The sequence below is a fragment of the Epithele typhae genome (assembly GCF_022376455.1).
Source record: "Epithele typhae strain CBS 203.58 chromosome Unknown BXZ73scaffold_18, whole genome shotgun sequence".
Taxonomy (NCBI): Eukaryota; Fungi; Basidiomycota; class Agaricomycetes; order Polyporales; family Epitheliaceae; genus Epithele; species Epithele typhae.
In genome coordinates this window covers 261,198-289,127 of record NW_025954209.1, presented here as the reverse complement: position 1 = coordinate 289,127, position 27,930 = coordinate 261,198, and the positions used below count along the sequence as shown (strand labels likewise).

At 59.1% G+C, this 27,930-nt stretch overlaps 9 protein-coding genes across 9 annotated transcripts; 5 read left to right on the top strand and 4 right to left on the bottom strand.

Annotated features, from left to right (window-relative positions):
• Positions 1-169: 169 nt before the first annotated feature.
• BXZ73DRAFT_100567 (uncharacterized protein) lies at positions 170-670 on the top strand (the record flags this gene model as incomplete). The annotated part of the gene is made up of 1 exon (XM_048014615.1): positions 170-670. One exon carries the CDS (start codon positions 170-172, stop codon positions 668-670), a length of 501 nt encoding a protein of 166 aa, XP_047878798.1.
• Positions 671-4,448: 3,778 nt separating this feature from the next.
• BXZ73DRAFT_45583 (Alpha/Beta hydrolase protein) lies at positions 4,449-5,893 on the top strand (the record flags this gene model as incomplete). Its single annotated transcript, XM_048019539.1, has 8 exons — positions 4,449-4,617; positions 4,669-4,794; positions 4,849-4,939; positions 4,998-5,058; positions 5,120-5,323; positions 5,381-5,405; positions 5,535-5,706; positions 5,773-5,893. The coding sequence occupies 8 exons, from the start codon at positions 4,449-4,451 to the stop codon at positions 5,891-5,893; spliced, it is 969 nt and encodes a 322-aa protein (XP_047878797.1).
• Positions 5,894-6,512: 619 nt separating this feature from the next.
• BXZ73DRAFT_100565 (beta-lactamase/transpeptidase-like protein) lies at positions 6,513-8,630 on the bottom strand (the record flags this gene model as incomplete). Its single annotated transcript, XM_048014614.1, has 6 exons — positions 6,513-7,262; positions 7,319-7,504; positions 7,560-7,808; positions 7,863-7,971; positions 8,103-8,260; positions 8,322-8,630. The coding sequence occupies 6 exons, from the start codon at positions 8,628-8,630 to the stop codon at positions 6,513-6,515; spliced, it is 1,761 nt and encodes a 586-aa protein (XP_047878796.1).
• Positions 8,631-11,316: 2,686 nt separating this feature from the next.
• Positions 11,317-12,784, bottom strand: BXZ73DRAFT_89529 (Alpha/Beta hydrolase protein; the record flags this gene model as incomplete). The annotated part of the gene is made up of 8 exons (XM_048025317.1): positions 11,317-11,437; positions 11,504-11,675; positions 11,756-11,835; positions 11,905-12,104; positions 12,169-12,229; positions 12,283-12,373; positions 12,438-12,524; positions 12,616-12,784. The coding sequence occupies 8 exons, from the start codon at positions 12,782-12,784 to the stop codon at positions 11,317-11,319; spliced, it is 981 nt and encodes a 326-aa protein (XP_047878795.1).
• A 450-nt stretch (positions 12,785-13,234) lies between these two features.
• BXZ73DRAFT_100563 (alpha/beta hydrolase fold-domain-containing protein) lies at positions 13,235-14,652 on the bottom strand (the record flags this gene model as incomplete). The annotated part of the gene is made up of 8 exons (XM_048014613.1): positions 13,235-13,355; positions 13,416-13,587; positions 13,652-13,731; positions 13,786-13,985; positions 14,046-14,106; positions 14,163-14,253; positions 14,307-14,432; positions 14,484-14,652. 8 exons carry the CDS (start codon positions 14,650-14,652, stop codon positions 13,235-13,237), a joined length of 1,020 nt encoding a protein of 339 aa, XP_047878794.1.
• A 1,336-nt stretch (positions 14,653-15,988) lies between these two features.
• BXZ73DRAFT_76874 (uncharacterized protein) lies at positions 15,989-19,745 on the top strand (the record flags this gene model as incomplete). The annotated part of the gene is made up of 8 exons (XM_048022528.1): positions 15,989-16,125; positions 16,575-16,786; positions 16,809-17,298; positions 17,413-17,894; positions 17,955-18,221; positions 18,546-18,637; positions 18,753-19,486; positions 19,538-19,745. The coding sequence occupies 8 exons, from the start codon at positions 15,989-15,991 to the stop codon at positions 19,743-19,745; spliced, it is 2,622 nt and encodes an 873-aa protein (XP_047878793.1).
• Positions 19,746-21,117: 1,372 nt separating this feature from the next.
• Positions 21,118-23,365, top strand: BXZ73DRAFT_100561 (uncharacterized protein; the record flags this gene model as incomplete). The annotated part of the gene is made up of 17 exons (XM_048014612.1): positions 21,118-21,227; positions 21,711-21,720; positions 21,788-21,805; positions 21,862-21,887; positions 21,941-21,966; positions 22,017-22,051; positions 22,100-22,124; positions 22,189-22,200; positions 22,263-22,278; positions 22,369-22,399; positions 22,436-22,536; positions 22,590-22,651; positions 22,690-22,702; positions 22,766-22,793; positions 22,853-22,910; positions 22,976-23,000; positions 23,068-23,365. The coding sequence occupies 17 exons, from the start codon at positions 21,118-21,120 to the stop codon at positions 23,363-23,365; spliced, it is 894 nt and encodes a 297-aa protein (XP_047878792.1).
• Positions 23,366-23,633: 268 nt separating this feature from the next.
• Positions 23,634-25,299, bottom strand: BXZ73DRAFT_45429 (glycosyl hydrolase; the record flags this gene model as incomplete). The annotated part of the gene is made up of 3 exons (XM_048019512.1): positions 23,634-24,314; positions 24,376-24,677; positions 24,729-25,299. 3 exons carry the CDS (start codon positions 25,297-25,299, stop codon positions 23,634-23,636), a joined length of 1,554 nt encoding a protein of 517 aa, XP_047878791.1.
• Positions 25,300-27,041: 1,742 nt separating this feature from the next.
• On the top strand, positions 27,042-27,616 carry BXZ73DRAFT_45547 (uncharacterized protein; the record flags this gene model as incomplete). Its single annotated transcript, XM_048019532.1, has 3 exons — positions 27,042-27,168; positions 27,240-27,463; positions 27,536-27,616. Coding segments are annotated over 3 exons (432 nt in total), but the record flags the coding sequence as incomplete, so codon positions are not given.
• Positions 27,617-27,930: the final 314 nt, after the last annotated feature.

Here is a 27,930-nt window from a genome sequence, read left to right as displayed (position 1 = left end):
AGTAGCCACAGAATATCTCGCAAATTAACGTGTCCCGGAGGTATAAAGGCCCTCACTGAACGGCGACAAACGACAGCAAGAAGCAGCCGCCTCTCGCCTCGACACATCCTCAGCTCCCGCAAGCCCCTCGACGCACACCGCACCCACCCACCCCCCCATCCAACCAACAATGTTCTCCATTGTCCTCATCACCGTCGCCCTCGTCGCCGCCGCTTGCGCCAACCCGCTCCCCGCCTCCGAGGTCAGCGTGCACCCCCTCGCCTCCGCCTCGGGCGTGACGACCGCGGCCTCCTTCCCCCTGCACGACCTCGCCTCCTCGCTCGGCCCCGTCCCGGCCTCCGCGGCCGTCGGCACGACGCCCGCGCCCTTCTTCGCCAAGTCGCCCTCCGCCGACGCGGTCGAGGCGACGTTCCCCGCGACGCTCCTGCTCTGCCCGGGCACCAACTGCGCGAGCTGCTCCGGGTTCGACCTGAGCAGGATTCCCGTGAACGTCTGCTTCGCCACGAGCGCGTTCCGGAGCGTCGCGATCAGCCAGCCGAGCAACTCGGGCCTGCCGTTCGGCGTGGTCGTCGGGCCGTCCGGGTGCTCGAGCTTCGCGCAGATCCCGACGGTGAACCAGTGCTTCAACGTGAACGGCGGTCCGTTCTCGGACTTCGCTCTCATCCAGTGAGCGCGGAGGTGAGTGGGCTTGGGGTTGGGGCGCACGAGATGCACAGGCTGATTGATTGGCAGCGCCTCGCTACGAGGTCATCCTACGACCCCACGAACCGGGCGATGAAAATGACGGAGTGGAGGATGAAGTGGAGAATAAGCGAAGAAGACACGAGTCTCATCATGTATTATGGTTCTTAGGTGTCCTCGGGTTTGCGATGTTTACTCCTAAGGGATTCGAGAGTAAATGTCATGTCGAGCCTTTGCATAAAACTAGTGATCTCACTCAACGCAGAGAAGCCAGACAGAAGAGTCTCGGTCCAACACAGTTGGATTCCAAGATTTTCTTGCAATCGCATACATGGGTATCCATCATAAGAACGAATCGCACTTCTTAGCAGCACCGGTATATACCCTCTCCGCTTCCACATCACCTTGCCCAAGTTACAATTCGGTACTCTGGTCTTACCGAATATTGTGGCTTAGCTTTGTGCTGACCAGTGCGATTCATGTTCCCACAGAAAGTCATGTGCCCGTTGCAACACGCATTATGTAGCGCAGGATATGCGGAGGAAAAGCACTGATACACGTTGATGCATAGACTATTGCGAGAGCGGGACTCGAACCCGCGTCCCTGTTTTGGCGCCCTAAACCGATCAGCCACCTTATAATAAAGTGCTTATGCTTACTTATAGCCTAACAAGATCCGCCGTGCTTCGCGCGGCGTCCAGTTGGGATGCGATAGAACAGACGCACCAAACGGGATTGCGAACACCTCACAGGGCACAATGACGACCGGGGGAGTGGCACACTACCCACACCTTTAGTTGGCGTGCTCCTGCACCCCGAGAGCGAACACACTGCCGCGAAGGAAAGTCGCGCGACGAGCGCAAAAGCGTGCGCTGCTAGAACGCGCGCCCAGGTACTACCTCCCGGTCCGCGCGCGAGTCCTCCATGTACAGGCGTGAACTCCGACGGGTCCTCCGGAACGCTGCCGCCGCCGCCCCTCCGTCGCCGCACCCGCGCACGGCGCGTCGGAAGGCCGCCCATGAGCCGAACGCGCGCCGGAGCGCAAGGACCATGAGCACGAACACGGGCGCCGTGCGCGGTGAGCCTGATCGCGTTCAAGTGGCGGCGGGCGCGGTGTCGCGGTGCACCTTCAGCACGAGTGACTCCAGCTGGGCGTTAGCAGTGTGTGGGAGTGTTGGAGTTCGGCGCCAGAGGTGCAACCTCGGGCCGCTCGCTTAGGTAATTGTGTAGGGTGCCCAGAGGGGCCCAAGCGCGACACCCTCACCCTCCGACCTGTCTCGATCGCGTCCTACGACCCCGAAATCCCACAGGGAGGACTCGTGCCCTCGTGCGGCTATCAACAACATCTCCGTAATACGTTGTTCATTCATCTCACATCGCCTTTTTTATGCTCTACAAAGGGCCGTGGCCGAGGTATTAGTCAAGCAGAGATGTGGTGCATAGAGTCACTCCCTGTGGTAAGGAATAATCGCGAGTGGTTCGCGTTTTGTCTCTGAAGCGGCCACACGGGCTCAAGCTCAAGGCGTCGCGGAAACATATAAAAGTTCCCCACGTCTTCGATCCACTCCTCAACGTCATCCCTCGCTCATCCACTGCACCCTCATCTTCTTTAGTCGATTCGACAACGCCACATGCTCCCTATTCGGGGTCTCGACAGCCTGTCTCCCGTTTGCCCTTCCCCTCTGACAGATAAACTACCCAACTCCTTCGCTCATGCTTGTAAGATCACTCGCATGCTTTGTCCTTTGGTATTCCCGCTTACAATTCCTTTTCTGCGTCACAGCTATATCGCCCGTTTCCACTGCGTGGGGATAGGACAACGCCTCTCGTTACGAGACGTTATGCACCGTAGTGAGTGCTAGTGACGCGTCCACTCTGTAGTGTACATTTTCATAAGTGTTCTTCCCTCCAACAGTGTACGGGGTCCGACGTACACCCACCTCGATGATTGCTTCACTCGCTGCAGCCGCCCCTCATGCCCGAAGGCGGATACAAGATATCCGCCGCGCCTCTTCCTCCAGCCTATGCTGATGGAGGTCCTATCGGGAGCCAGGACAACGGATACGAGTTCGGTTCGATTGGCGATCCTTCAACATCATACGTGTCCAACACACGTACACGGGCCACGCAGAGTCGCCATCGCGGCCCGGAACCCGCTCTTGTGGGGTGGGGATGACGGTTCGACCTAACTTCCCCATCTATTGCGAGTCTCGCGCGTCATCACATCACGGTGCGCGAAACCGACCGAGGCGGTACGTGTTTAACGCCGACCCGAGCTGGGTGCATACTACTCACAGAGACATACTTCAGACAGAACATCCGCAGGTTGGCCGACGCGCGGGCTCGGAGGAGGGGCAGCCCTCTCAGAGCTCCGGAAAGTGACGCAATTCGCCGCGCTGCTTCACCCTCAGGGACACAACACAGAGAACATACCGACGAAGTCGAGATGGACAACGTATCCCCCATCGCGCGAAGAACGCCGGGACCGAAGGAGTGAGTTACGGCGGTACCCCCTGCACTCTTCCCCGCGCTCCTCGCGCCGCGGCAAACGCTCTGTCGTCGGCCCATCAATCAGTACGTCGTTTTTACCCTCCACCTTACAGGTCGACGCCTCACAGCCTTCCCGGAAGAGCTTGGACTCGCCGGAACGTCGCGGGACAGCACTGGCCAACTACACGCACTATCGCCAATGCGGAGGGATTCGATCTCCGACGACTATCTAGCACACAGCTCGTACAGAATGTTTTAAGTAGCGGCTCCCATAAAAATCGATCGCGAATGGTTACTGTATGCGTTGTGAGGGACCATTGTCGCTCGAGCTCCGACTTCGAGGCTTGTGCACCGTCAACGTCTAGGCTCTCTCTCGAACAGATATACACCTTGAAGTAAGAGCAAGCGACCGGGACAAAAGCAACAGGCGAGGATCCTGGCGGGAAGAGAAGGACGACATACAGCGGGGGGATTTTACGTCGAGACATGGACGCCAGTCTCAAGTCCACGTCTCAAGTCGGCCTCTGGAGTCGCAGCAGGTCGATTGACGCCCGATCAGGGACGGACAGAGCGCACGGGCCAGGAGGAAGGCGCCTGTGCTGATCTCGGACTCTGCCGCGATCTCCCCCCGGCGAAATTGAATATCGAATACTCACCGCTCGTCAGGAGAGTGTTCTGGTCCGTTTCCGTCTCCCGCGTAACTGACGGGATAGATCGAGATCAGTTACATGGATGGTCTAGCCCCTTCACCATTCGTCCAGTCGCGATCGGCGACGAAGCCGCGGACACCTCAAGAGACACCACCACCCCCCAGTCAACACTCTCGTTACCACCAGTCCATCACGCCACCATTCCAAACGTGCCGCGCAAGGTCGTTTGGTCGCGATCCGTGGATCACATGCAAGGTCAGATGACAGTTCGCTTAACCTTGGCCGTCAGCTGTCGCCTTGATGCAGGGCCAGGTCTCAAGATCTCACTCATATGCCGTTGCTTCGGGAATTGTTTCGACGACTTGGAGCAGTCCATCTTGGCCTCCGCAAGGAACGCCCACTCATAATCGGCTTCCCGCTGTCTCACATGACATGACGCGTGACATCTGCGCTGGGACTCCAGGTGAACTCCGCCTCCGTTCATCGGCAGCCGCGGGTGGCAAGACGTGGCAACACAACGCCATTCTACGTTATATAAGTGAGCGCGCCATCTCGCCTTCCGTATCTCATCTCCCTGGCCAGCTCGAGGACACTCCGTAGAACATCACCACACCCCCGCACAACGCCATGGCATACAACCACTTCGCCACGCCTGATCCGGAGCTCGGTCCGCTTGTCCAGTCGATTCTCAAACCCGTTGGCCTCGACATCAACGACATGCAGGCGTTCCGAAAGGGGTTCGCACTTGCCGGAGACGCGCAGCGAAAGCTCTCAGCCAGCGACTCTCGTGCCGCAGGTAGATGCGACGTCGATTCCTCGCCCGATTTCATCTGCTGATCTGTCGCAGCGGAGGCCCTCGTCATTCGGGACCACACCATCGCCGTCGACGACGGCTCGTTTACTGCGCGATCGTACCACCCGTTGGAGCCGAAGGACGGCGTATACCCCCTTTTCGTGTGGACCCACGGCGGAGGTATAACGCTTTGATCTCCCTCGACTGCATCTCCGTACTGACGACTCTTTACAGGCACGGTCGTCGGAGATGTGGAAACCGACGACCTCTTCTGTCGTCTAGTCGCGCACGAGCTGAAGATGACCATCCTTAACATCGACTACAGGTCGGTGCTCGACGCCTCGCCGTCGTCAGTTCGCTCACAAGATCGCTCTACCGCACAGACTCGCCCCCGAGCATCTTTTCCCCATCTCGCTCAACGACAGCTACGCCGCGCTGAAATGGGTACTAAGTGCCGTCTACGCAATCAACCCCACTCTCGCTCACATACTCTCTCTCTCTCCAGTCCGTCCTCAACGCGAGCCTACTGCACGCCGATCTCTCCAAGGGCATCATCCTCGGCGGCCTTTCCGCAGGGGGCACCCTCGCCGCCGCCGAGGCGCACCGCGCCAAGTCCGATCCGTTCTTCGCCGCGCACAACACCAAGATCTCCGGCCTGTTCCTGCAGTTCCCGATGCTCTGCCAGCCCTCGCACGTCCCCGAAGAGTGCGTCCCGCCGCGCGCTCCCCGCCCCACTCGCGCGCGCCGCTGACCCGCCTCGCCCCAGCTTGAAGGCGAACGTGACCTCGTTCGTGCAGTGCGCGAACGCGCCGATGCTCTCGACGGCGGACCTCGTCGGGGTCTGCGGTGCGTCCTTTCCCCCCCCCTGCGCGCTCGGCTTTACGGGCCCGGCCTGACGTCTCGTGGGCACTGGACGCTAGTGTATACGGGCGCGAAGAACGACGACCCGGAGTTCGCCCCGCTCCTCAACACGTCCTTCGAGGGCCTCCCGCCCACGCACATCCAAGTCGCGGGTCTCGACCCCCTGCGCGACACCGGCCTCGCGTACGCCGAGCGGCTGAGGGCGGCGGGGGTGCCGACCAAAGCCATAGCGTGAGTGCACCTTAGGCCTGAGCGCTCTGTTGCGGAATTAGGGCGTCGTTGACCGGTCCTCTGCAGGTACCAGGGCGCGACGCACGCGTTCCACTACGACTTCCCGCAGACGGCGATCGCCCAGAGGTGGGAGCGCGAGGCTCGGGAAGGCCTGCGGTGGCTCATGGAGCAGGCGAAGACGTCGTAGCGCACGTGGCGACCGATACCCAGCGGCAGGAACGATATTTAACTCGAAGTAATTATGACCACTGTGAGCATAGATGTGGATTATAATCACCCGGGCGCGATGGGTTCTTTTAATCCGCGTCGTGGGTGATCGTGATCAAGCGCCGGTTGCTTGCAACCACTGTTCGACGGAGCGCCCTGCATCACGAGACAGGTCCCAGTGGCCAGCTTTGGAGCGCCCGCGCATGAACGGAGGATGGATCCCGAGGGCCCTGAGACCAAACTGAATTGCTTTCTAGCCCTTGATCGATTCGGTGACCAACTCATCTGAGCACGTTAATCTACGAGGGTAGATGGCCAGATTAGCGCGCGTTAGGGCCTCCCATGCATAGCATAGACCCACATCTCGAGAGTTTCCCCCACCTTTCGCGCGGTATTTCTGCAGCTATCTCTCGCAATTTTCCCGGGCCACCGTAAAGACGCGGTCCTGCTTGCACTTCCATCTGTGCGACGACCGACGAAAGCCTCCAGCAACACACCGTACCAGGGCGAATGCTCATCCCGTCCACATGCGCAAACGCACCGGCGGACGCGCTCACGCTTTACATAGAGATTCTCGTCCACGCGACAGAGCCATACAGTCATGCCACCTTGACGAACCACACGTCCCCAACCTCCCGCACGCCCGCTCCGCGGGCCCCCCGCCCCGCCGCGGCCAGCTCGTCCGTCACGAGCGCGAAGCCCTCCACCGCGCCGCTCTCCTCGTCGACGACGAACTCGGCGCGGCCGACCGACATCACGCTGTCCTGGAACTCGAACGGGGTCCCGTCGCGGCCGTACCCCCGCGGGAACAGCTTCGGGAGCACCACCCGGAACGTCGTGGTCGCCGTCGACGGTGCCGAGCGCGTCATGCGGACGTGCGAGGACCAGACGCGGGGCCACGCGGCGTAGATCGAGTCTGTGGCGTTGGCGCGCACGTCGGAGTTGGGAGAGGCGCCGATGATGGGCGCGAAGTCGGCGAGGACGGCGGCGCAGTAGCTGGACGTCGATGAGGGCGCGCAGAAGGTGATGCGTCCGTAGGCCGGATCCTCGTACGTGCCTGCGAACGCGGCGATGTCGGGCCCAGCTTGAGTGGACGAGCCTCCGTCCTTAGTGGTGGAGGGAGGTGAGTGCGCGGTGAGATCCGTCGTATACTGGAAGTTCACTGGGAGAGTCGCGGCCCCGTCCAGCGGAGGAAGATCGAGCGCCTCGTCGATGATCCGGAAGAGCACGCCTAGGTTGTCGTTCTGCTTCTCATCCATGTTCACGAGCTGAACGACGCCAAGGTTTTCGGCGGGAAGGAGAGCAACAAGGGCCGAGAAGCCGGGGATGGCACCGAAGTGCCAAACAACCTGCAAGTGGGTTAGTGTCCGTCATGGCAACACAGGATAGGACACGATATACGCACATCATGTCCGCGATACGCCATCCGGAACCAGCCCATGCCATAGCCCATGATGCCCAACGGCCCTTGCGGTTCACCACTGACGATCGCGCGAGCGGTCATCATCTCCGTGAGGACCGATGGCGGCAAGACGGTCTGGTTCGTATACGGGTCGACACCGCCATTGAGCAACATGGTCACCCACTTAACCTGTGGTCAAGCCTCACAGTCAGTGCATGCCTCGGCTCGTTCGGCAAATACGCACCATGTCTTCAGCGGTTGTGATGATGCCTCCCGCACCGGCAAACAACGCTGAAGCTTCCTCGGAAAAGACGAATGGAATTCTGCGCGTCCCGCGCGTCCAGGACTGCGTGAGACGACCGGTCGCGTTCGCTGTGGAAGGAGAGAAGAAAGTCGAGGACATGTTGAGGGGTTTGAGGATCCGCGAAGTGACGAAGTCAGGGTACGATGTGTTCGACAGCTTCTCGATCAAGTGCGGTCCGATCATGAACGCCTACGCCATCGCTCAGCAAGGAAGCACGTCTCCATCTCCAGGTAAACAACAGACCTGGTTGTTGTACGCCCACTTCTCGCGCAGCTCAAACCCTGGCGAAAGGTGCTTCAACCGACGAAGCAGGTCCGCAGTGGTGTCCCCCGGTGCGTACGAGAAGTCGTGTCTGTTGCCAACGTTGGCGTGAGAGGCGCATGGGGTCTATATGCACGCCTACGAACCTCGCCAGACCAGACAGGTGTGAAAACCCGTCCCGAAGGGCCAGGTGGCGCTCTGCCACCTCATCGGACAGCCCACTCGCCCGGAAGCAGGTCGTAGAACTTGCTGTCCCACTGGAGCGGCGGGGCGCCCGCAGGCAAAGGCGTGACGTTGCGGCCGTGCGCGAAGTCGTCGATCAGGAGTCCAATCGATGTGACCAAGAATGCCTTTGAGCACGATGCGATGGCGAAGAGGGTCTGATGAAGGTGCAGAGACGTGTCAGCATACTGAGAGTCGTGCTCTGGATCTCCGACCCACGTCAGAAGTCAGGTCGGCACCGTTGTCTTCTTCCGTCCTGTTTCCCCACGTCGCGAGCTCGACGACAGGCTGTTTGTCTTCCCCGAGGCGGACTACGCCCATAGATAGCCCGGGGATGGACGAGACATGGAGGATGCGTTCAACGAAGTCGGAGACAGCCGGAGTGATGATGGTTTTGGTTTTGCCGGACTTGGGTGCGTTCGGCGTCTTGAGAGGGATTTGGTCCGCAGCCCCATGGGCGCACTGCACGGCGCTGCTTAAGAGCGCATACAAGCACCCCCATCTGACTGCAGTGACGGTAGCCCTCATGATCCTGTTGAACGGACAAACTTGGTGCCAGAAGCGATACGTGCGGGGAATCGAAAAACGCACCAGCGATGTAACAGTGCTGATTGAACAGGTACTCAAAACAGAGGGCTATATAAGAGAACTGAGATCCCCCACGCGACGGCTAGCGATGATGTCCGTCAAGTACGGGCTCTGAAGTAAGTACTGCTCGAAGAATTCCGGAGTTGAAATTCAGTGGTGGATGCGCTTTGGCGCCTTTGATGGCGGATATGAGGAGCCAAAGTCGCATACAAGCATTGAGAGTCCGGGGCGCTATTAGAGCGAAGCAGCCAAGCAAGTTCGACTGGGCGAAGAGGAGAATGGAGGTCTCGGCTGAAGACATGTTGACGTTCCAAGCGCCTGACTGAGCGACCAGGCTCTGCTCTCACGCGTCTCTCCATTGGGCAAGTCATTCCCAGGCCAGCCCTCCATGGCGACAAGCGGAACAAAAAATGTGCCCTCGACGATCAAATTCCACCACACCCCCGTCTCATTGCAAAACGTCCACCTATCTCCCGTACAGCACCCCCTCAAACCCGGACGAAGAAGGGGAACGGGGGAAACGAAACGATCCTCCTTGCTCCCCTGACCTCTCGGCACCGTCAAGCGCATCATATCGCCCGTGCTCGACGTGCCAGCGCGGGCCTAACCGAAGTCCCGCGTCCGGGCTAGCAGCCATTTGAGCCCCTTCTTGAGGTCCGCGTCGATCTTGTCCGCGTACCTCGCCGTGGGGAATACCATGTGGAAGCCGTGCGGTACTCCGGCGTACCTGGCAGCGCGCAGGTACGTCAGCCTCTCCTCTCGACGTACGAATGCACGGATGGAAACTTACACGTCGATTCGAGTGGGCACGCCGAGGTTCTCCAGCTTGGCGGCGTAGATCATCGCGCCATCGCACCCTGGGTCCATCCCGCAGATTTGCATGTATGTGGGTGGTAGCTTCAGGAACGACGCATCCGGGTGGAGCAGCCCAAAACAGTTGGGATCTGTTGGGGGAGTCTGCGCCTTCTCTGTGATATGTGTGCATATAAATGACGGGGCTTGGCCGAGGGTATCGGATCGACGCACCGAACATCTCGTACAGCTGCTTCGTGGAAAGGATGGGGGCGTCCATGTTCTGGTCGAACGACGAAAACTTAGAACGAATGCTGCAACGGGTATACGTGAGCTTCATCGTTGGAGAGAGATCACTTCGTTCACGCACTTTTCAGGTATTCCATCGGGGTGCACGAGGATTGGCATCTGAAGCACGAGCCCGGTGATAACGCTGCCGTGGGTGTAGAAAAAGGGGTCTGACACTGCTCGGTGGACCAGCGCGCCCATGACGGTTCCGCCGGCGGACATTCCTGCGATGATGAAGCCCTGCTTCAAGTCGGCACGGAGAATGCTCTTGTTGAGCACGATCTGGAACCAAAGAAACCTCTGTGAGCTTCGAGACTACGCGCCCATCTCCGCCGGAGAGCGCACTGACCCACTTGAGCGCAGCATAAGTGTCATTATGCTGAGCCGGGAACGGGTGCGTCGGAGCAAGCCTGTACTCAATGTTGACGACGGTGATGTTGAACTCGGCCGCGAGGATGCGACATAGGTAATCATCGGTCTCCAGGCTCCCGAAGACATAACCTGTCAAGAACGCAAGTTCTGTCAGTGCGCGCTGCGGGACCGCCTAGAGCGCTGACACCGACCTCCTCCATGCGCCCAGGCGAGGAGCGGGTATGTTTCGTGTCCCGTGAGTCCGACAGGATAGTACGCTCTGACGGCGATCGTGCCTCCGTCCACAGGCACAGTATGGTCGGATACGATAAGTACTCCTTCTGCAGCACCAAAAACCAAAAGCCTTCAGCGCGGAATATAAGCCAGCGTGCGCTCACTTACCAGCGGGGAGACGAGGCCGCTGCACGGTCCTGTACAGCTCTATGAACGGCCGCTCGTACTCCTCTCGTATCGGGAGCGCCTTGTCGAGGTACCCTTGGGGCGCGGGCTCGATCGCGGAGATGAACGGCACTATCTCCGGAATGGGCATAGCGAGATGGTTGTTCTGGGACATCACTAGCGAAGTATAGTCGTAGACGAAGGGTGCGGAGAAAATGAGGGGTTGGGGGCTATGCGAGGTCAGCGGCGGCAGTGCGGTCGCTGAGGTCCTCGCAATGTCGTCTGCGGTCGACGGGGTATGGTTGAGGAGGTCGAGGATCGGGCGTAGTGCCGCGGTCTTATACTTCCTCCTCCGAAGCCGCGCGAGGTCATCCTCAACAGCGAAGCGCGCACGGTTCCGGTTGAGTCAACGGCAGGTCTCGTGATCGGGCCCCGGGCGCCCCCTCGAAGGCGGGCGGATGACCAATTCGATTCGTGCTCGGACCGGCCCGAAAGTGAACGCGGGAGAGGCGGACGCCAACACCGCCGTTCCGTTGCGCGCGGACATGAATTCCGACCCTCCGGCCAAGATTGTGGATTCGAAGGTGAGTCACTCGGAAATACCGCGCATGCATTGACTCGGGGGCTCGCGTGAGGAGCACTGATCGGAGGTTTCAACTTGGTCGCAGCCAGGGATCTGCTACTTCCGCTCCACCGGTGTCGGAATGCGATCCCTGGCCTCATAAAGTGTCTATGCACCGGAGAGACATATTTTGTCAATTTAGAGCGCTCTGGCGTCCCAAGTGACACCCGACTTTCAATGTGCCCTCGCTCTCTCAAGCAGCCACTTCAGGCCCTCTCTCATGTCCTTGTCGAACTTCTGCCCCAGCCGCGGCTTCGGGTACGCGTAGTGGAACGCGTGCGGCGCTCCCCTGTACCTGCGAGCCCCCGCACCTCCGTCAGCACTTTCGTTGCATCCACAGGGCGCCCGGAGATTTACTCACACCTCCACCTTGACCGGAACCCCCGCCGCGCGCAGCCGATCCGCGTAGACCAGCGCCGTGTCGCGGAACGGGTCCATCCCGCACACCTGCATGTACGCCGCCGGCAGGCCTTCGAACGACGGATGGAGCAGCGGCGAGTAGTCCGGGTCGAACGGCTGCCCCTTCTGGCATACTGTGGAGGTGACGAGGGCGCGGCGCGCAGGGGCGTCAGCGTTTCTCTGGAGCGGCGCCCCCGAAGCGGACCGCGCGCACCTCGGTACTCTTCCACCTGGCGCATCGACAGCAGCGGCGCGTCCGCGTTCTGCGCGAACGACGTGCAGACCTCCTTGTATCTGCGTGTCACAAGCGTTCAAGCGCGTGCGGCCGAGGGGGGGGGGGGGGGGGGTGAGTGACAGACTCACTCTTCTGGTATGCTGTCCGGGTGGCACAGCGTCGGGGCCTGCATCAGCTGCCCGACGATCCTGGTCCCGTGCTCGGCGAAAAAGGCGTCCCCGCGGGCGCGATGCGTCAGCGCCGCGGTGAGGATGCTGCCTGCGGAGAGCCCCGCGATGATGATGCCTCGCTGGAGGTCGAAGTGGAGGGAAGGGGCGTTCGCAACTGCCTGCGATGTGACAGCCGCCCCGCGTCAGCCACTGGCCGCAAAGCGTGTCCCCGAAGACTCTTACCCATTTGAGTGCGGCGTACGAGTCGTCCCATGGTCCTGGGAAGGGATGCTCTGGGCACGGCCTACAAAGGGACATCAATTTGAGATTGTTGGGGGAGAGCAAGGGACTGCGTACCGGTAGTCGACGTTGAGCACTGCGAGTTTGAATTCGTCGCAGAGAATGCGACAGAGGTAGTCGTCGGTCTCAACCGATCCGTATATGAAACCTGGAAATCATTCCAGTATATTTCCGCGGAAACCGACGCAAGCATAGGCTATAGCGGGGCGTACCTCCGCCGTGCATCCAAAAGAAAAGAGGAAAGCCGCCGGTCTCGTAGCCGGTAGGGTAGTAGCTTCTGACAACAAACGTCCCCCCGTCTGGAGTGGAAACTAGGTGATCCTTCATCGTGATGGAGTTGTCTACACAGGACTGAGCAGCCAAATCATGGGCAGGCGATTAGCGACGCACCAGTTGGCAGACTTGGAGCTTGCACCTCGCGAAGCGCGGCTGCGAAGAACTCCTCAAACCATATCCGCCTGTTCGGGATGTCTGACGTGAAAGATGCGGGCGGCGGAGGTCTGGCGGCAAGCAGCGGCGTAAGCTCGGCGTCTGGGTCCGCGAAATGGTTGTTCGCCATGGTGGCAGATGGCGTGCGAAGCGCTGTAAGGGAGACCGCGCCTCGCGCGTCGAGTCTTATAGCACAGTACTACCAGTGGGGATTCCAACGGAACTGGAGAAGAATGTCAGCCCGTCCTTTATGTCTTCTGGTACTGACAGTCTGACTCAGAGATCGCAGGCCTCAGGTCACTTGACAGGTCCGGCACCGGTCGCCGGATGCGTCGACCCGAGCTCCGAGGCATAATATCAATGTGCGAGAATCTGCAGAGTGAACGGCGATTGAAAGCACAGAGAATGAGGCATATACCACGATCGGTCACGGTGGTGCGGAAGAAAGTGCCAAGTTGGACAAATGAAACTGCTCCAAATTTGGGCCCCTAATGTAGGGTTAGAAGACCAGTATCGAGTGTGCTACAAAAGCGTGTCAAGGCGGATAAAAGCCAGACAGCCTACGAAATGGCCCCTTGTACTACGGCGTCTTCGCCTGCTCCATAAGCCACCGCAGCCCGTCCCGGGCCTCGCGCTCCCACTTCCGCGCCAGCGCCGTTTCCGGGAACGCATAATGGAACGCGTGCGTCGCGCCCTGGTACCTGCAGATAACCGGTCAACCCAACTTCTCCAGATTCATAGAGCGCTCATGGTGCACTCACCCTATGGCTTTAGTCGGGACCCCCGCCGCTCTCAGCCGCTCGGCGTACGCGAGGCCCGTATCGCGCAGAGGGTCTATACCCGCCGCTTGGATGTGCGTAGGCGGGAGGCCCTCGAAGGACGTGTTGAGGAGCGGGGCGAACTCCGGGTCGTCGTTCTTCGCGCCCGTTAGTGCTAAGGTCGACGCGGAGGCGTGAAGACAGACTCGCAGCTGAGTGCGCAGGAGAGCGGGACGTACCGCAGCCTTCCTTGTGGAGGGCGGTCGAGAGCATGGGTGCTTCCGCGCACTGGTCAAAGGAGGTCACGTTTGCCTTCAAGCTGGGGCGGTCGTGTTAGCGTCGCGCGAGCACGGTGAGCGGGCGACGGACACACTCTTCGGGGATGTCAGACGGTTGGCAGAGCATCGGAACCTGCAAGAACAGGCCAGAGATCTTGGTGTTGTGTGCGGCGAAGAACGGATCGGACTGGGCGCGGTGCACCTGAGCGGCGGCGAGGGCGCCTCCGGCGGAGGCACCTCCCGAGATGATGCCCCTGGAGAGATCCGCGTGCAGCAGGTTTGCGTTGAGGACGGACTGAACGGAGAAAATGTGAACGAGGTTCAGGTTCGGCTCCATTGTGTGGACGGTACATACCCATTTCAGCGCGGCGTAACTGTCGTTGAGCGGAGTGGGGAAAGGATGCTCGGGAGCGAGCCTATAGCAGAGCCATCTTGTGAGCAGACTCACGATGGCGAAGCGTCAAGCACCAACCTGTAGTTGACGTTTACGATAGTCATCTGCAGCTCGTGCGAAAGTAGATGACAGAAGGGGTCATCGGTTTCCACACCTCCAACGATCATGCCTGCGAAGAGTGGTCAGTACGGAGATGAGGCAAGAGAACTCAAAGCATTATACCTCCACAGTGGGTCCACACCAAAAGGGGGAATACGCCATCCTTCGGCTCCGACGGGTAATAACTCCGCACAGTGAACGACCCGTCCTCCGCGGCGATGGTGTGATCCTGTGCGACGAGGGCCGCCTCTGCGAAGGATCAAAAGACGAGATCGGGGAAGAAATCGACGTTACACCTACCTGCGGCACGAAGCTGACTGGAAAACGCCGTTCTCTGTGCGTCTGCGAAGTGTTCGAACCCCTTTCGAAACGCCTTCAAGTCTTTGAGAACGTCAGAGGGTTGAGGTCCGATCGCCTTCAAAAGGGGATCGAGCTCTGGATCAGGCATGGCGAAGTGGTTGTATGCCATGGTGTTGTGCGGGGGTTTAGTGTCGTTCTACGGAGTAACCTGAAGTAGACCTAGGGAAATGAGACAAGGGAGGTGATCCGGCGTACGTACTTATATAACGAAATGGATCTGTGCTACCACCTGCGCCCCCCGATGAGGGGCGGTCGAGGTCACCTGGAGTCCCACCGCAGATGTCATGTGCCATGTGAAACACTGGAAAGCGGATTAGAAAGCTTCAAGATCGGGCATTCTTTGGGGGGTCCAAGGTCAGCTCACCAAGGTCGTCGAAACATTCCCCCGTATAACGGGAAATGAGTAAGACCAATGTGAGAAGCGGCTGAAAGCCGAGGGTAAGTGAATTATCATTTGACCCTCCACGTGATCCACGCACGAAAGTTGATAGCAGATCTCCGTCCCTGCCCGAGTCGCGTCGATGATCATTTGTTTAGGTCGAGGAGGTACTCACTGTAGCAGAGGCACCGCCGTGACATCTGCAAGATCTGGCGCTGCCCGAAGAACGGGTCGACGAGCGTCATCAACGTCCACAATGCCAGCCCCAGAGGCGCTGCTGCTGACGATGGCGTCCTTCGAGAGGCCGGCGCGACTGGGTGCGGGGTTCGCTGGTGTGTGGATAGAATGTCGAGACGACCAGCGAGCGGAGCGCAGAAGGAACTCACCCGCTTCGGGAAACAGGGCTCGGGTGTGAGCCTGCGGGGATCAGAGTGAATGCCTGGGTCACCGGTTCACCTGTGAGAGGTATTGACGGCGGTAATGCCTAACTGTTGGGCGTAACAGACGTGGTTTTCGGAAAAGATAAATTTTCGTAACAAGGGAGTCTGTCGAGAGTTTGCTGCGTTCGGTGCGAATTTCGCCTTGAAAGCGGGTGATGCATTTTAGACGGCGATCGATGTATGTTTCAAAGGCTTCTGGCGGAAATATGGGAGAAGTTACGCGTCACCATGGGCAGGATATCGTGGTCCGAGTTTACAGGGGGGTCAACGACCGCGCTCGACAATGTGCACGTGTCAGCGCGCGTCTACCCATTTTCAAAATGCCACGTGGATGGCAACCAGACCGCCGCCATTCGAATTGAGCACTGTCTTGTTCTGGCTCTGCTCTTCTCTTTGAGAAGCCCGCGATGGCGACTTCTGCCTCCGCACACCACACAAAGGGAACAATGAGCGACAATAAAAGCAACCACAGGATGACTCCCTCCGTCAACGTGGCTGGTAGCCGAGCCCGACCGGCTATATGTAGCCCGGCGTCTGACCACTCGCTCTTGTCACTACCACCACCAACCTGTCCGATCCCCGACATGCCGGAGCCACACACAGCTCATCCACGTCCCGCCCAAGACATGTACGCCGTGATTCGTATAAATCCCGCGGAAACGGTGAGGCAACTCGGCGACTCAGTCGCGCTGGACGCTGCGCGTCAAATGCAGACGAAACCCACTGTGCGCCCGCAGGAGGGTGATTTTAACCGTTATGAATGGTCAGTTTTCTGGATCACTATCAAAAATAGTGATAAGTTGGTGATTGGTGGTTCTGGTGGTGATTTTCCCTTCACCGTTTTTGTCTAGCAAGTTCACTATCTTCTGAATGATGGGCCCGTTGCTCGACGACTGAGTGAAAGCGCCCAGGTCGACAACCCGCTTACATCAGCATGGCAACGCTGCGTCGTTCTCGGAGTCTCCAAGTCCAGTGTCTCCTCCACTACACCACTTGCTTGCGTCTCCCACCAAGCCTGCTTCACCCTTATCACTGGCACCCTCCGAATCCTCGCCTTTGATCTCCACAGCGGTTACCGCCACACCTGCTTGGTCCCCGTACCGTCGCCTCCTTGCGGGCCCAACTTTGTCAGGAAGACCCCACCTGCTGACACGGGTCCTTGAAGGCGAAAAATGTCGGAGCATGCGCTTCATCTGACGTCCAAACAATCAGTGGAAGAGCCCAGGAAGGCCAGGAGTGGCACTGCGGGGATTTCCCCCATGGCTGGGTACAACATCCGGTTAGTTCAAGTGCTTATATCATCAATGCTGGACCTGAGCTGGTGGACACGAACGAGGCGTCCGGGACTCGGGATCTAGCACGGCCTACAAGATTAGCGAAGACCTTCGTGTCGACTCGAGCGTTGGGCGTCCACACTGTCCCAGGTACGTCTCTGCTTTACTCCAGCACGTCCTCGGCTCAATAGCAAACATCCCTTCCCCGAACATGGACCATGCGTGCCAAACACCTGCCGCTGTGAATGGGCCGGCCGTAATGTCATGCCCAAGAACCTCTCGCATCCGGGCTGGTACTACCTGACTCACCGTGTGGCCACGCCAACACCGGAGAGCGTGGCGCAGGGTCCGTACCGCTGGGATGTACCGCGCGGGGGAGGAGCGACAAGGGAGCGCGCGGAGCATGGCCACCCCCGTGAAGAGCACGACGCGAAAGCAGGCGTAGGTCACCCGAGGAGTCGGTCGCTCTACGCAAGCGCGAGCATAGAGCGTGCCGGGCGCATTCGCCTGCGCAGATCCTTGTCTGGACGTCCCGCTCGCGCAACATCGTGGTCGTCTCCGGGGTGGGCACCGCCGCCGCGCCACGCCGTGTTGGGAAACACTCCCTTGACGTTCCGCGCTCTCCCGACGCACGTCCTGCAAACCACTCACCCTTCGCACGTGTGCGTCTCCTTCGCCGTCGCGTTCCAGTGTCCATCCCCAGCGCGCGCACGACACCCCACACCTTGTGCACGTTCACGCGCCACTCGTGCCACGCCACCTCCGCGGCGCCTCAGAACCGTCCAGTGCGCGCACCAGTCTTCACCCGGGCGAAACTCTTCTACCCAGGCCACGCATCCTGCAAAAGTCTTTCGCGGGGACGCGCGAATAAGGCCGACCTCGAGCGCCGGCTCATGTGCTGGTCCGTACTCCGTCGCTGTAGAATATGTCGATGAGTGGCTCGTCTCATTGTGTGTCCTCACTGACTCGCGCTCGCCGCGCTCTCTCCACCCCCACACCCCCACAGTCTACCGCTGTACTACGACTGAAGGCGCAGGCGTCCGCGGGCAGGCTGTGGCGATCGGAACGCGGGTACCATGCCGGTGGACGTCGCGATGCCTCACCCAGCTAGCGCGCACCCCATGGCCGCACTTCCAGCAAGAATGGAGCGCAGCCGCGCACGGGCTACGGGGGCTCATCCGGCACGACCAGCAGTTGAACGTGCTACTGATCGCGCAAGACCGGTGGTGGTATCCCGCTGCAGATCACAAGGACCTACGTGTATGGCCACGTCTCTTGTCCCTCTCCAGCTTTGCTTATCACTCCTATCCCCCCACAGTGCTAGCGCGTCCATCAGCTGGTCGACGCACGTCATCGTCGACACACTCGGTAAAACCATCGAGCTCAACACCCTCGGCTCGCGCTTTCACCCCCGCCACGTACTACGCGATCATGCTCGACGTCGAGCAACACTTGCGGACCCGGCCAAGCTCCTCGCTGAAACGTTCTCACCTCGACAGGCCCGTGCGCGAACTGCGTGCGTTCAAGGGCGCGTGCGTGCTTGCGAGCCCGGTCTTCAACTGGCTGTTTGAGATCCTTCGGCACGGTGCGTGCGGGCGTGAGGGCAGGGGGCGCGCGTGTCTCTGACAGAAGCAGGCGCAGCTTGTGCTGCTTGTCAGCTGGGCGAGTTCGGGCGAGGCGCACAGTAGTAGTATCGTGTACAAGTACTGTACAAATTCGAATAAATGAGTACTTTTATCACCATTTTTGTGAATGTTTCCAACGTGAATATCCCCAACACAGTGGGTGATCGAATGATGGTGGTCCGACGGCTTAGTGATTTTAACTGAGCCAAAGATGGTGATTACCCGCCTCTTGAACGTTGAATCGAGCAAAATCTGGCTCACTTTCACCATCTAATCACTGATAGATGGTGAATACCCCCTCAGCGCCAACGGCACATATTTGGTAATTCCCACCATCGAAGATATGGATTTTCACCCAAAAGTAGATGGTGATCAAGTGGGTGAAATTCACCCTCTCCTGGGCACGCAGTGACCCTATCTTGTGTGGATTGAGCAGGTGCGCCACTCCTGCTCTCGACAAACGCTCACTGACCACCCCGCTGAACGCTCAGGCTCATGAAACAGTCTCGATCAAGGAGCGTGAATTCTACCCCTATACCATCGGGTTCGTCTCTCCCCACCTCCCGCACGCCGAAGACGTGGTCTCCGGGTGCACGGGCGTCGCACAGATGTGCGTCCCCATCTGGCCCGACGATCCTGCTGCCGCCTCTATAGACAGAGGCGACGCGAGCTCGGGCGGTTCAAGCGCGGCGTTGGAGTTCGTCCTCACGGAGCCCAACCCGTTTCCTTTCCGCGGATGTTTCCACTGGCCGCTGGGCGCGCGTGTCCTCGTTCGACCCCATGCCGGCGGGTGGTCACTGAGCCCCAAAGCAATCAAACTCCCGGAGGAGTCGCGGCTGGATTTGTTCGAGTGTTGGGCCGCCGGCCTCGGCGCGGATGGTGACGCAAAGGTGCAGAACCCGTGGGGCCTGTTTCTGTGTGCGGACGGTAGCCACGGATTTGATAGTGGCTCTCGAGGCTCTGTCGACGGCATTGGAGCTCCCAAAGAAGGGCAGAATGCGTCCAACGGGGACAGGTTGTCGCCCCTTGAATTCTATCTTATCGCTGAAGAACAACGAGCACACTGTGAACCCGCATCCTCAAGCGAAGAGGCTTCATCCAAGGCAGCCGAAGATCCTGTATTGATCCCTGTCGTGCACTTGCACTATGAGCTGGTCGACCATCTCACCTCCGCCGGCATCCCTGACCCTAGAGATATGTTGGCCGAGTTGGAACATCTCAAGAGGTAAGTGCAGACTCACGTGTGATACGACTGGCCACCTTACTGTTTTTCAAGCATCTTCGACGATTCCCATGCGCGCATGTCTGGCGAACGTTCGCCGGACTACGGCAAAACGCTCGACCAGGAGGACACCGACGAGTACAGCTTTGTACAAAGTTGCTCCGAAGAAGGTATCATCAAGCCAACGAAGAAGAGATCTTTACGCCGGGTTTTCAACAGCGCTGTCAAGCGACTCCGGCACTCGTCGCCGGAGTCAACGTGAACGACATTTCGCTGCGTATGTCACCACGGGGGCGCGTTGCTGGCGTATCATCACGTGTGTTAATAGCGATTGCAATCATGTAGTACAGTGCAGTAATGTCTTGGCAGTGGTGTCATTTACCGGGGATGCCTGGAATCCATCAAGTTGACAGCCTCGTACAATCTCTCGCCCCAACCGTCCTTGCAGCGCGAAACACCTGAGCGATTCCGTCGTACGTCTCTTGGAGTACTGAGTCGTAGTTCCGAACGGTTTAGAAGCATGACGACCGTGTGCCGCACCCAGAGGTATTCGGTGTTTTTTAGGCTTTCTATCTCAGTGTGATGACTGCAGGACAGATGGCGGACGCGAGGTATGGGATCCTGATAAACGAGCGGCACACGACTGACTCGGCGCTGTGTGTCATTCTTGAGCTTGAAGCTTGAATGTTGAACCTGTGTATCGTTGTGGTGCGAGTGTGCCTTCTTACATCAACTACGTACCGCCACGGTTCCAAAAGATGTAGTAACTGACACGGGAAAACATCGTTGTCAGCCAACGGTCTGGGATCTGGTCCAAACGACTTTGCGGGATATCCTAATGTTTCGGGTACTGTCGGGGAAAAGCGGGAAACGCCGTCAGGCCCCCGAACACCAGCTCCACCTACTCTTCCCACTGTTGACCGGCGCTTTCTTCTTTGTCTCTCCCACCCCATGCAGTGATCACGACATTATCACACATATACCTGACATCGGCGGCTGGTAGACGACATCATGAAGCATTCTCCATCTGCCAAGTAGCCGCGACGCGATATGGCTCTTCGGTTCATTCTCGCTCGAAAGGCCACCCAGGGACCGGCTTCACGGCCCAATTCCAAGCTTGCAGGTGGGCTCCAGGCGGTCTCAGCCGGTCTCAGCCGGCGTGATGGATCAATCAGGCCTATCTTCCCGAAGTCCGAGTCTCACAGCGGCAGTGCTCTGGTGTGTGCGCTGCATCTGCGGCCGTTCTTGTTCCGAGGTGCTGATAGCACCTATCCAAAGATCTTGGGCCGGCCGCCGACGCCGCCGCCACCCGTCACTGAAGTACTGAGGGCCGTCGAGTATGGCATGGGTAAAGTAGCGATCTCGCTGTCCTTTCATTGGCAACACTGATTAATCGAACTTAATATGTCTTCTTCAGTGATGAAGAAGCGTTTAGACAGTTGAACACTCCTGGGGAACGTGATGCCGTCAAACAGGGTCTGAACCCAGGTCGGCGTGGTCTTCTGCGTTTTTCTCAGCAACGACCGCCGTGCGATCTTTATGAACCTTAACGTCTGACTTTTGGTGGATAAAGGCTCGACCTCCTCATCCGGTCCCCCTTCTTCCTTCAACCCTTTTCTGTTCTGCATTTCAAAATGAACTCCTCCCAGTCCAACCAAACAAGCACCGCAGGGACGAAGGCTGCACAAGTGCTAGTATCTCACATGATGGGACCCGTTCTTCCGGCAACGTTCATCGGGCTCGTGTACGTCCGCTTTTCTTCTCGCGGACCTCTGGAATTCCACGACTGACAGCAGCGCTTCAGACTATACGGAGTGATTTTGCACCAGTCGTATCGGTACTGGAGAGCCCATCCCACAGACGCTCGCGCGATTCAGATCATCGTACGTACCAGCACTTGGACGTCTCTCTTCCGCAGTTGGAATGACACACATCCCCGGAATGAAAGGTTCTAACACTGTGGTGAGTGCATCTTCGAGAGATTCTTGGGAACAGTCACTAATGAGTGGAATAATCTAGCTTGCTCGAGACGGCACATTCCATAGATACCATGATCACGTGGTGGGTGATCATATCGATTCAAATTACGCTCGTCCCGGCTCTCAAAGGGCGTTGCAGTTATCATTATCTGGTATCCAACTACTTCGACCCTGGGGCTCTAAACCAAAATGGGTGGTGAGTTGACTACTTTCGCACATATCATCTGCACTCAGCTTGAACTTGACAGGAGCGTGAACGTGAGATATGCTTTACCGCCAATGAGACTCGCCGCATGCTGAGCGTCACATTCCATTTGGTTCACAGATTCTCTATACACTATCGGTGAGCGTCGTACCCTATGCGTAAGCCTCATCAAATGAACATGATCCCTCTTTTAGAGCCTTATTTCCTTCACCGCTCAACTGTGAGTCGTCTCCTAATTCCTCCGGTTGCGTCACATTGAATTCGTACCGGTAGCTTCTTCACGCGGCGAGTAGGCCTCAGTACGTCGTGCCGTACAGGAGGCCGGCTTCCAATAATACCATTCCCACAGTTTCTTCAAAGTTCAAAGCGGTTGCAACGATATGCGTAAGTTGAACACTCTGCATCTGGGTGTAAATTTAATGCTCGTTTCAGGCAGTTTTGCTGACGGTCAAGATGGGTCTGCCACTCTACCTTGTTTCCTTGTTTCCAACGTTCTAACGCCAGTGTTAACTGTTATGCAGTCGCAAGCATAGGTGCGTGGTCGTCTTGCCATAGCTCGAGAAGCGAATCCCGGATACTGATTTACGGTTGACAGTTTACATGAGTCAAGGGTATGCATTTCGTTACACGCCAAATGACGGCTCCAATAATAACACCTCATTTCGTGCAGATTTCAGTACAAGACATTCAGCCTTTGGCAGTCTCATGCTCAGGCTTGTTATCTCTCTATATGTACGTCCTGTGGTCATGTTTCTGACGGCACCCTAGACATCCCTCCACCTCGCTTTGGGTTGTGCAACGGCGGTGGACGCTTTACTGGCTGCATCGTACTTATCCGTGATCATCAAGCACCCCGACAGCCGCAAGCGGTGCGCCGCTTGGATCGATGGTCCGACTTCTCTCTAATCCATGGCTGGAACAGCGAATCGTCTTGGATAGCTATCGTCACGAACTACGTCATAAACACAGGCGAGTCGTCTTCGAGTCAGCAATACCAGAACAGTTCACTCACGCCTGTACAGGGGCCCTTATATTGTACGCGTCGCGATCCCGAGTCCCGAACGTGCTCTCGACAGTTCGCTGATTTCCCCATCACAGCTTGTTCAGCCTCGCCACCATCATCGTCGTACGTCGCCTCTCTGGCATCGCCGACATCCCTCTCCCCGTGCTGACCAGAGATGCCAGGCCAGCATCCCGACGGTGCGCTGGTGGTGGCGCGCCCTCGAGATAGTGACCGCTCGACGTACGCCTCTCCCCTCCCTCAGACCCCTCAGTGCACCCCCGCTCACCCCCCCGCTCCCTCCGCAGTGTACTCCATCACCCTGCTCAGCATGTACGTCCCGAACCGAGCTCCCTCAGTCGGCGTCGCGGCTGACCGCGCCCGCGTCTCGCGCGCGCAGCCTCAACTCGCGCCAGTTCGTCTTCAGCCGGCGCGTGGAGGTGCGCGGCGACGGCGCGCGCTTCGGGCGCGGGATCGGCCTCCTCGCGCGCGCGACGCACCTCGCGACGGCGGAGCGCTGGGACGTCCCGCAGCTGCCCGCGGAGGCGGCGCCGGCGACGTTCGACATCAAGGTCACGACGGGCACGGAGCGGTACGTCGACCCGCTCGAGGAGACGTCGGTCGGGGCCGTGTCCGAGGACGGCTTGGTGGGCAAGGGGGACGTCGAGGACAAGGAAGTGAGGGCGGGCGAGGTGTGAGTTCTCGCACGCGCGTGAAGCGGAAGGCAAGACTCGAGAACGAGGACGAGCGCTTCTCATCGAGTATGACGTCATTGGACCTTACGTTTCGTACACCCCGTCCGATACCGCTTCAATGATACATAGATCAGAAGACACACTCCGTGCTAGAGGTGCTATTTACAACCTGCAGAAGACGCACAGATCAGCAGAGCGCACAGATGACCGCCGAAGCACACTCACAAGACCGCGCGGAGCCCCGTGCCAGGGCCGCCCGACGAGGCTGAGGCTACGTGCTGAGCGTGAACGAGGGGACGGTGACCGAGCCGCCGAGGTTGAGCGTCGCGTAGTTGAAGATCCCGAACCGGTACCCCATGAAGAACTCCCAGGAGTTGACGAGCGTGAGGGACGCGCCCGTGTTCGTGAACGTGCTCCCGTCGTAGCTGTACGAGAACGAGGCGGTGCGGCCGGAGCCCGCCGCGATGTTCGCCGCGATCCGGAGCCACACCGTCGTCGTCCCGCTCGGCACGCCGAGCCAGACCGGGGACGACCCGCCGCTGCTCGTCGTCCAGCTGTTGTTCATGTCGAGCGCGAGCCCGGTCTGCACCCGGAGCGCGTACGTGCCGTTGTCGCGCCCGATCCCGACCCAGCCCGAGTAGTCGCGGAGGAGGACGAGGCCGGCGCGGTCGCCGTCGAGCATGCCCCCGAACGAGAGCTTGATCGTCGCCGTCGAGGACGGGCCGAGGATGCGGTGGGTGAGCGTGTTGCGCGCCTGGTAGAGGTCGTACGTGACCGACGCCGTCGAGAGCCTGAGCCCGCCGGAGCCGACGGAGAACTTGCTCGTGTCCGGGTTGTGGTTCCACTCCCACTGGGGCCCGAGCGAGGTGAAGGAGTCCGTGCCGGTGAGCGACGGGCGCGGGTTTGCGGTCGTGGGGTCGGGGTAGGACGCGCCCCAGCCGCCGTTGACGAGCTGTGGGGGCGCGTGGTTAGCGTTCGTCACGAGGCGATGTGGGGAAGCGGAGAGCACGGACCGTGACGCTCGGGAAGTTGTCGCTGCCCCAGGTGATCGGCGCGAGGACGGGGACGCGACCGCCGGGGTAGGCGTCGACGAAGGCCATGTAGTACCAGTTGCCGTTGCTGTGCTGGACGATCCCACCTTGGTGGGGGTTGCCGGTGCCGGAGACGGGAGTTGCGACACTATTGACGAGAGCTTTGGCCGTGTACGGGCCCCATGGGCTGGAGGCCTTGAGCGTGTATTCGACGCTGGCGGGATGGTCCGTCAGGATGTAGTAAAGACCGTTCCGTTTGTACATGCGTGTCCCCTCAAGGGTGCCTGCCCGATAATGAGATCCTAGTGAAGGAAGCAGGGAAGGTAAAAACGTACCCTGGGCGCTTGTAGGGGTGTAGACCAGCTGCGAGCGGGTCTCACCATTGAGACCGGAGTTGAGCTGGGCGACGTAGATCGAGCCCGATGAGCTGTAGGAGACATAAAGCGTCCCGTCGTCGTCGACGAGGAGGCCGCAGTCGTAGTAGCACTTATTGATCGTTGCGTGCTGGGTCCAGGTGCCGTTGACCGCGGAGGCGGTGTAAATGTACGTTTTCGCGAAGTCGATGCAGCCTCCCCAGATCCACTGGCTAGTGTGCGAGTTGTAGTCAAAGAAGGAGGCCCAGATGCCGTTCACGTATGCGCGCTGGCCATTGGTGAGGTCGTACTTGCTCCCGAAGTTGAGCGTCGGGACGGAGTGTCCGACGTACTCCCAGTTGAACAGATCGTAGGAGCGCAGGATCGGCGCACCAGGAGAATAGTGCATGGTCGACGCCGAGTAGTAGTACACGCCATTGACGTTACGGATGTCGAGGTCGGCGAGGTCGTTCCAGATGAGGGGGTTGTTGAACGCGCGGGTGAAAGCGGGGAGGAGCGCGGCGACGCCGGCGAAGATACTGGCGAAGCGCATGGTAGGTTTTGAGCTGCGTCTGGCGGAAGGGAGCCAAGTATGAGCGTTATATACGAGGTGATGGAGGACGGTGCACGCACCTGAGCACGGGCGGATTTCGGCACATGTAGATGCTCGTGACGACCGTCATGCTGTACGACGCCGACGACGGTCTGCCGGCCCGTTGAACAAGGCTCCCATCATGCGGTTGACCTCGCGGATGCTCGGGGTTTGTAAAGAAACAAGAAGGTCGATCAGACACTCTACCGCCGGTTTGACGGTCCCGGCGGGCGCTACCTACACCCACGGCGGGGCCGCCTTCATCGAGGAGCACCAGGGGGCTAGACAGTCGTCACCCGAGTTTCGCCGGCATGCAGGGAAGCTGCGCCAATGAGTACGTCCGGTCGTGACACCACGACTGGCGAGTGGCATCAATCACCGGCATTTTGCCACTCCATGCCGATGTCTCCTCCGTTGGCCCATGCTCTTTGGTTTGCCACTACCACGGCCCCTGTGCTTCGTTTGGCGTCTTATATGGAGGAAGGGTAAATGCCTCCTTACAGTGTATTGCCGTATCTGTGTGCCCCGAGCAACAGACTACGAAGTCTCGCCTCCCATCGATGTCAATACCGTTAACAACTGATCATGAAGTGTTCTGAGGCCCAACGCTCAGCGCTCAGCATTGGGACATTTGCGTACCATAGAAGACAGGGAGATTGCGACATCGAATCTACGACGTGAAGGCGCAAGACCCACCGCGCATAATTATACACGTAGCAACTTAAAGCACTTTGAAGAGAGATAAGCTGCAAGTAACGGAACCCATGAGAGCTAGGACCAGACAGTGTGGAAGATGGTGGGAGCGCTGCACATAGAACGGAAGGCGTCGAAATAGCCCAACGAGGCCTGCGGCAAAAGCCGCGTCGCACGTGGCGGAGCCCCAGTCCCCGCTGTGGCTCCGCCGCGCACCTCATTCTCAACGTCTACTCTTCATCTCCTTCTCTAACACGCTCGGCCTCTCTTTGCACCTCCTGCTGTCTGGACCTTACTCTTTCCACCTGTCTTGCCGTCCATAATGGACAACCCTGCTTCGCGCGGCCACGACAGACCGAGGCGCAATGACGACCGCGCTCGCTCGCGCTCACGCTCCCCCGACGACGACCGCTCGCGCCGCCACGGACATGGACACAGACGCGGGCAAGGAGATGGGGACAGAGATAGAGACGGAGACGGACGCGGTCACGGTCGCTCGCGTTCGCGGTCCCCACGAAGGCGCCCCCACAGCCCCGCGCAGCGGAAGTCGCGCTCGCGCTCGACGTCCCCTACTCGCCGGAAAGACCGCGGTGAAGAGGGGGGAAAGGGGAAGGAGCGGCAGCGGCAGCGCGGGAACCCTGCGTCGCGATCCCCGTCGCGCTCGAGGACAAGGTCGCGGGACAGGGGGAAACGGCGGCGGTCGCGGTCACGGTCGCGGTCGTCGTCAAGCGCGTCGAGCGACGACGACGACCATCGACGACAAAAGCGCAGGAAAGACAAGCACAAGCGGAAGCGCAGCAGGAGCAGGGACAGGAAGGAGAAGAAAAAGAGCAAGAAGGAGAAGAAGGTGCGTCGTGCTTGGTGCTCCAGAGCTTGGCCGTGTCTCATGCGGCTGGCAGAAACACAAAACCGGCGCCGTGAGCCACCACCAATGGGGCAAGTACGGGCTCATCAACGAGACTGAGTGAGTGGGGTTCCTTCGAGGTCCTTTCCCTGCACTCATCCCTCGCAGCTTGTACAACAAGGAGCAGGAGTTCCGCGCATGGCTCGTGGAAGAGCGTAAAATCAATCCCGAAACCACCTCGAAAGACCAAACGAAAAAGGAGTTCGCTCGTTTCGTCGAAGACTTCAACACTGGTATGTGTCTTCCTGCTCCTGCTCCTGCTCATCATCACCCCGTTCCTAATGGCCTCTTTCTCTCTCCGCAGCCACGCTCCCCCACGAGAAGTTTTACAACATGGATGAGTACGAGCGCCGCATGGCTTCCATTCGTGCCGGAGAGTATGTTCCTCCCGCGACCGACTCCTACGACCCCAACGCGGACATGCGTGCGCTTCAAAGCTCGCACAAGCGACGCCCGGTGGAGACGGACACGTATATGAACAAGGAGCAGTTGATGGAGCTGCGCAGAGTGCAGCAGGAGCGTATACAGGTGCGTCTAGGTCTGCTGGGGACACCCCTTCGCCAGATCGTCGGGGCTAATAGGCCGTCTCGGTGTTGTCAGGCCGGGAAGATGAAGCTGCTGGGGATGGACATCAAGCAGAACATGGGCGTGCGGATGGACGGGACGATGTTCGATGGCTGAACATTGAAGGAGGATGTCGTTGGTGTACGTTCCCCCGTTCGATCCTATTCCCAACACTCGCTACCAATTGTACAACTCAATCTTTACTTGATCATCCTCTCCTTGAGTGTTATGCCAACATCAAGCCCACGAGGCTTCATTGCCATCTCGGTGCTACCGGACGGTGAACGCAAGTCACCTGCAAGTGACGAGCAGAGGAGGTGACGAGGGAGTCAAGTCCTTCATCGCCACAACGGTGCCAGCGCAGATAAGGTCGCGTTGTGGTGATACTCGTCGGACCATGGTAGGTTGAAGGCCGCGAGATTCGAGTCTAG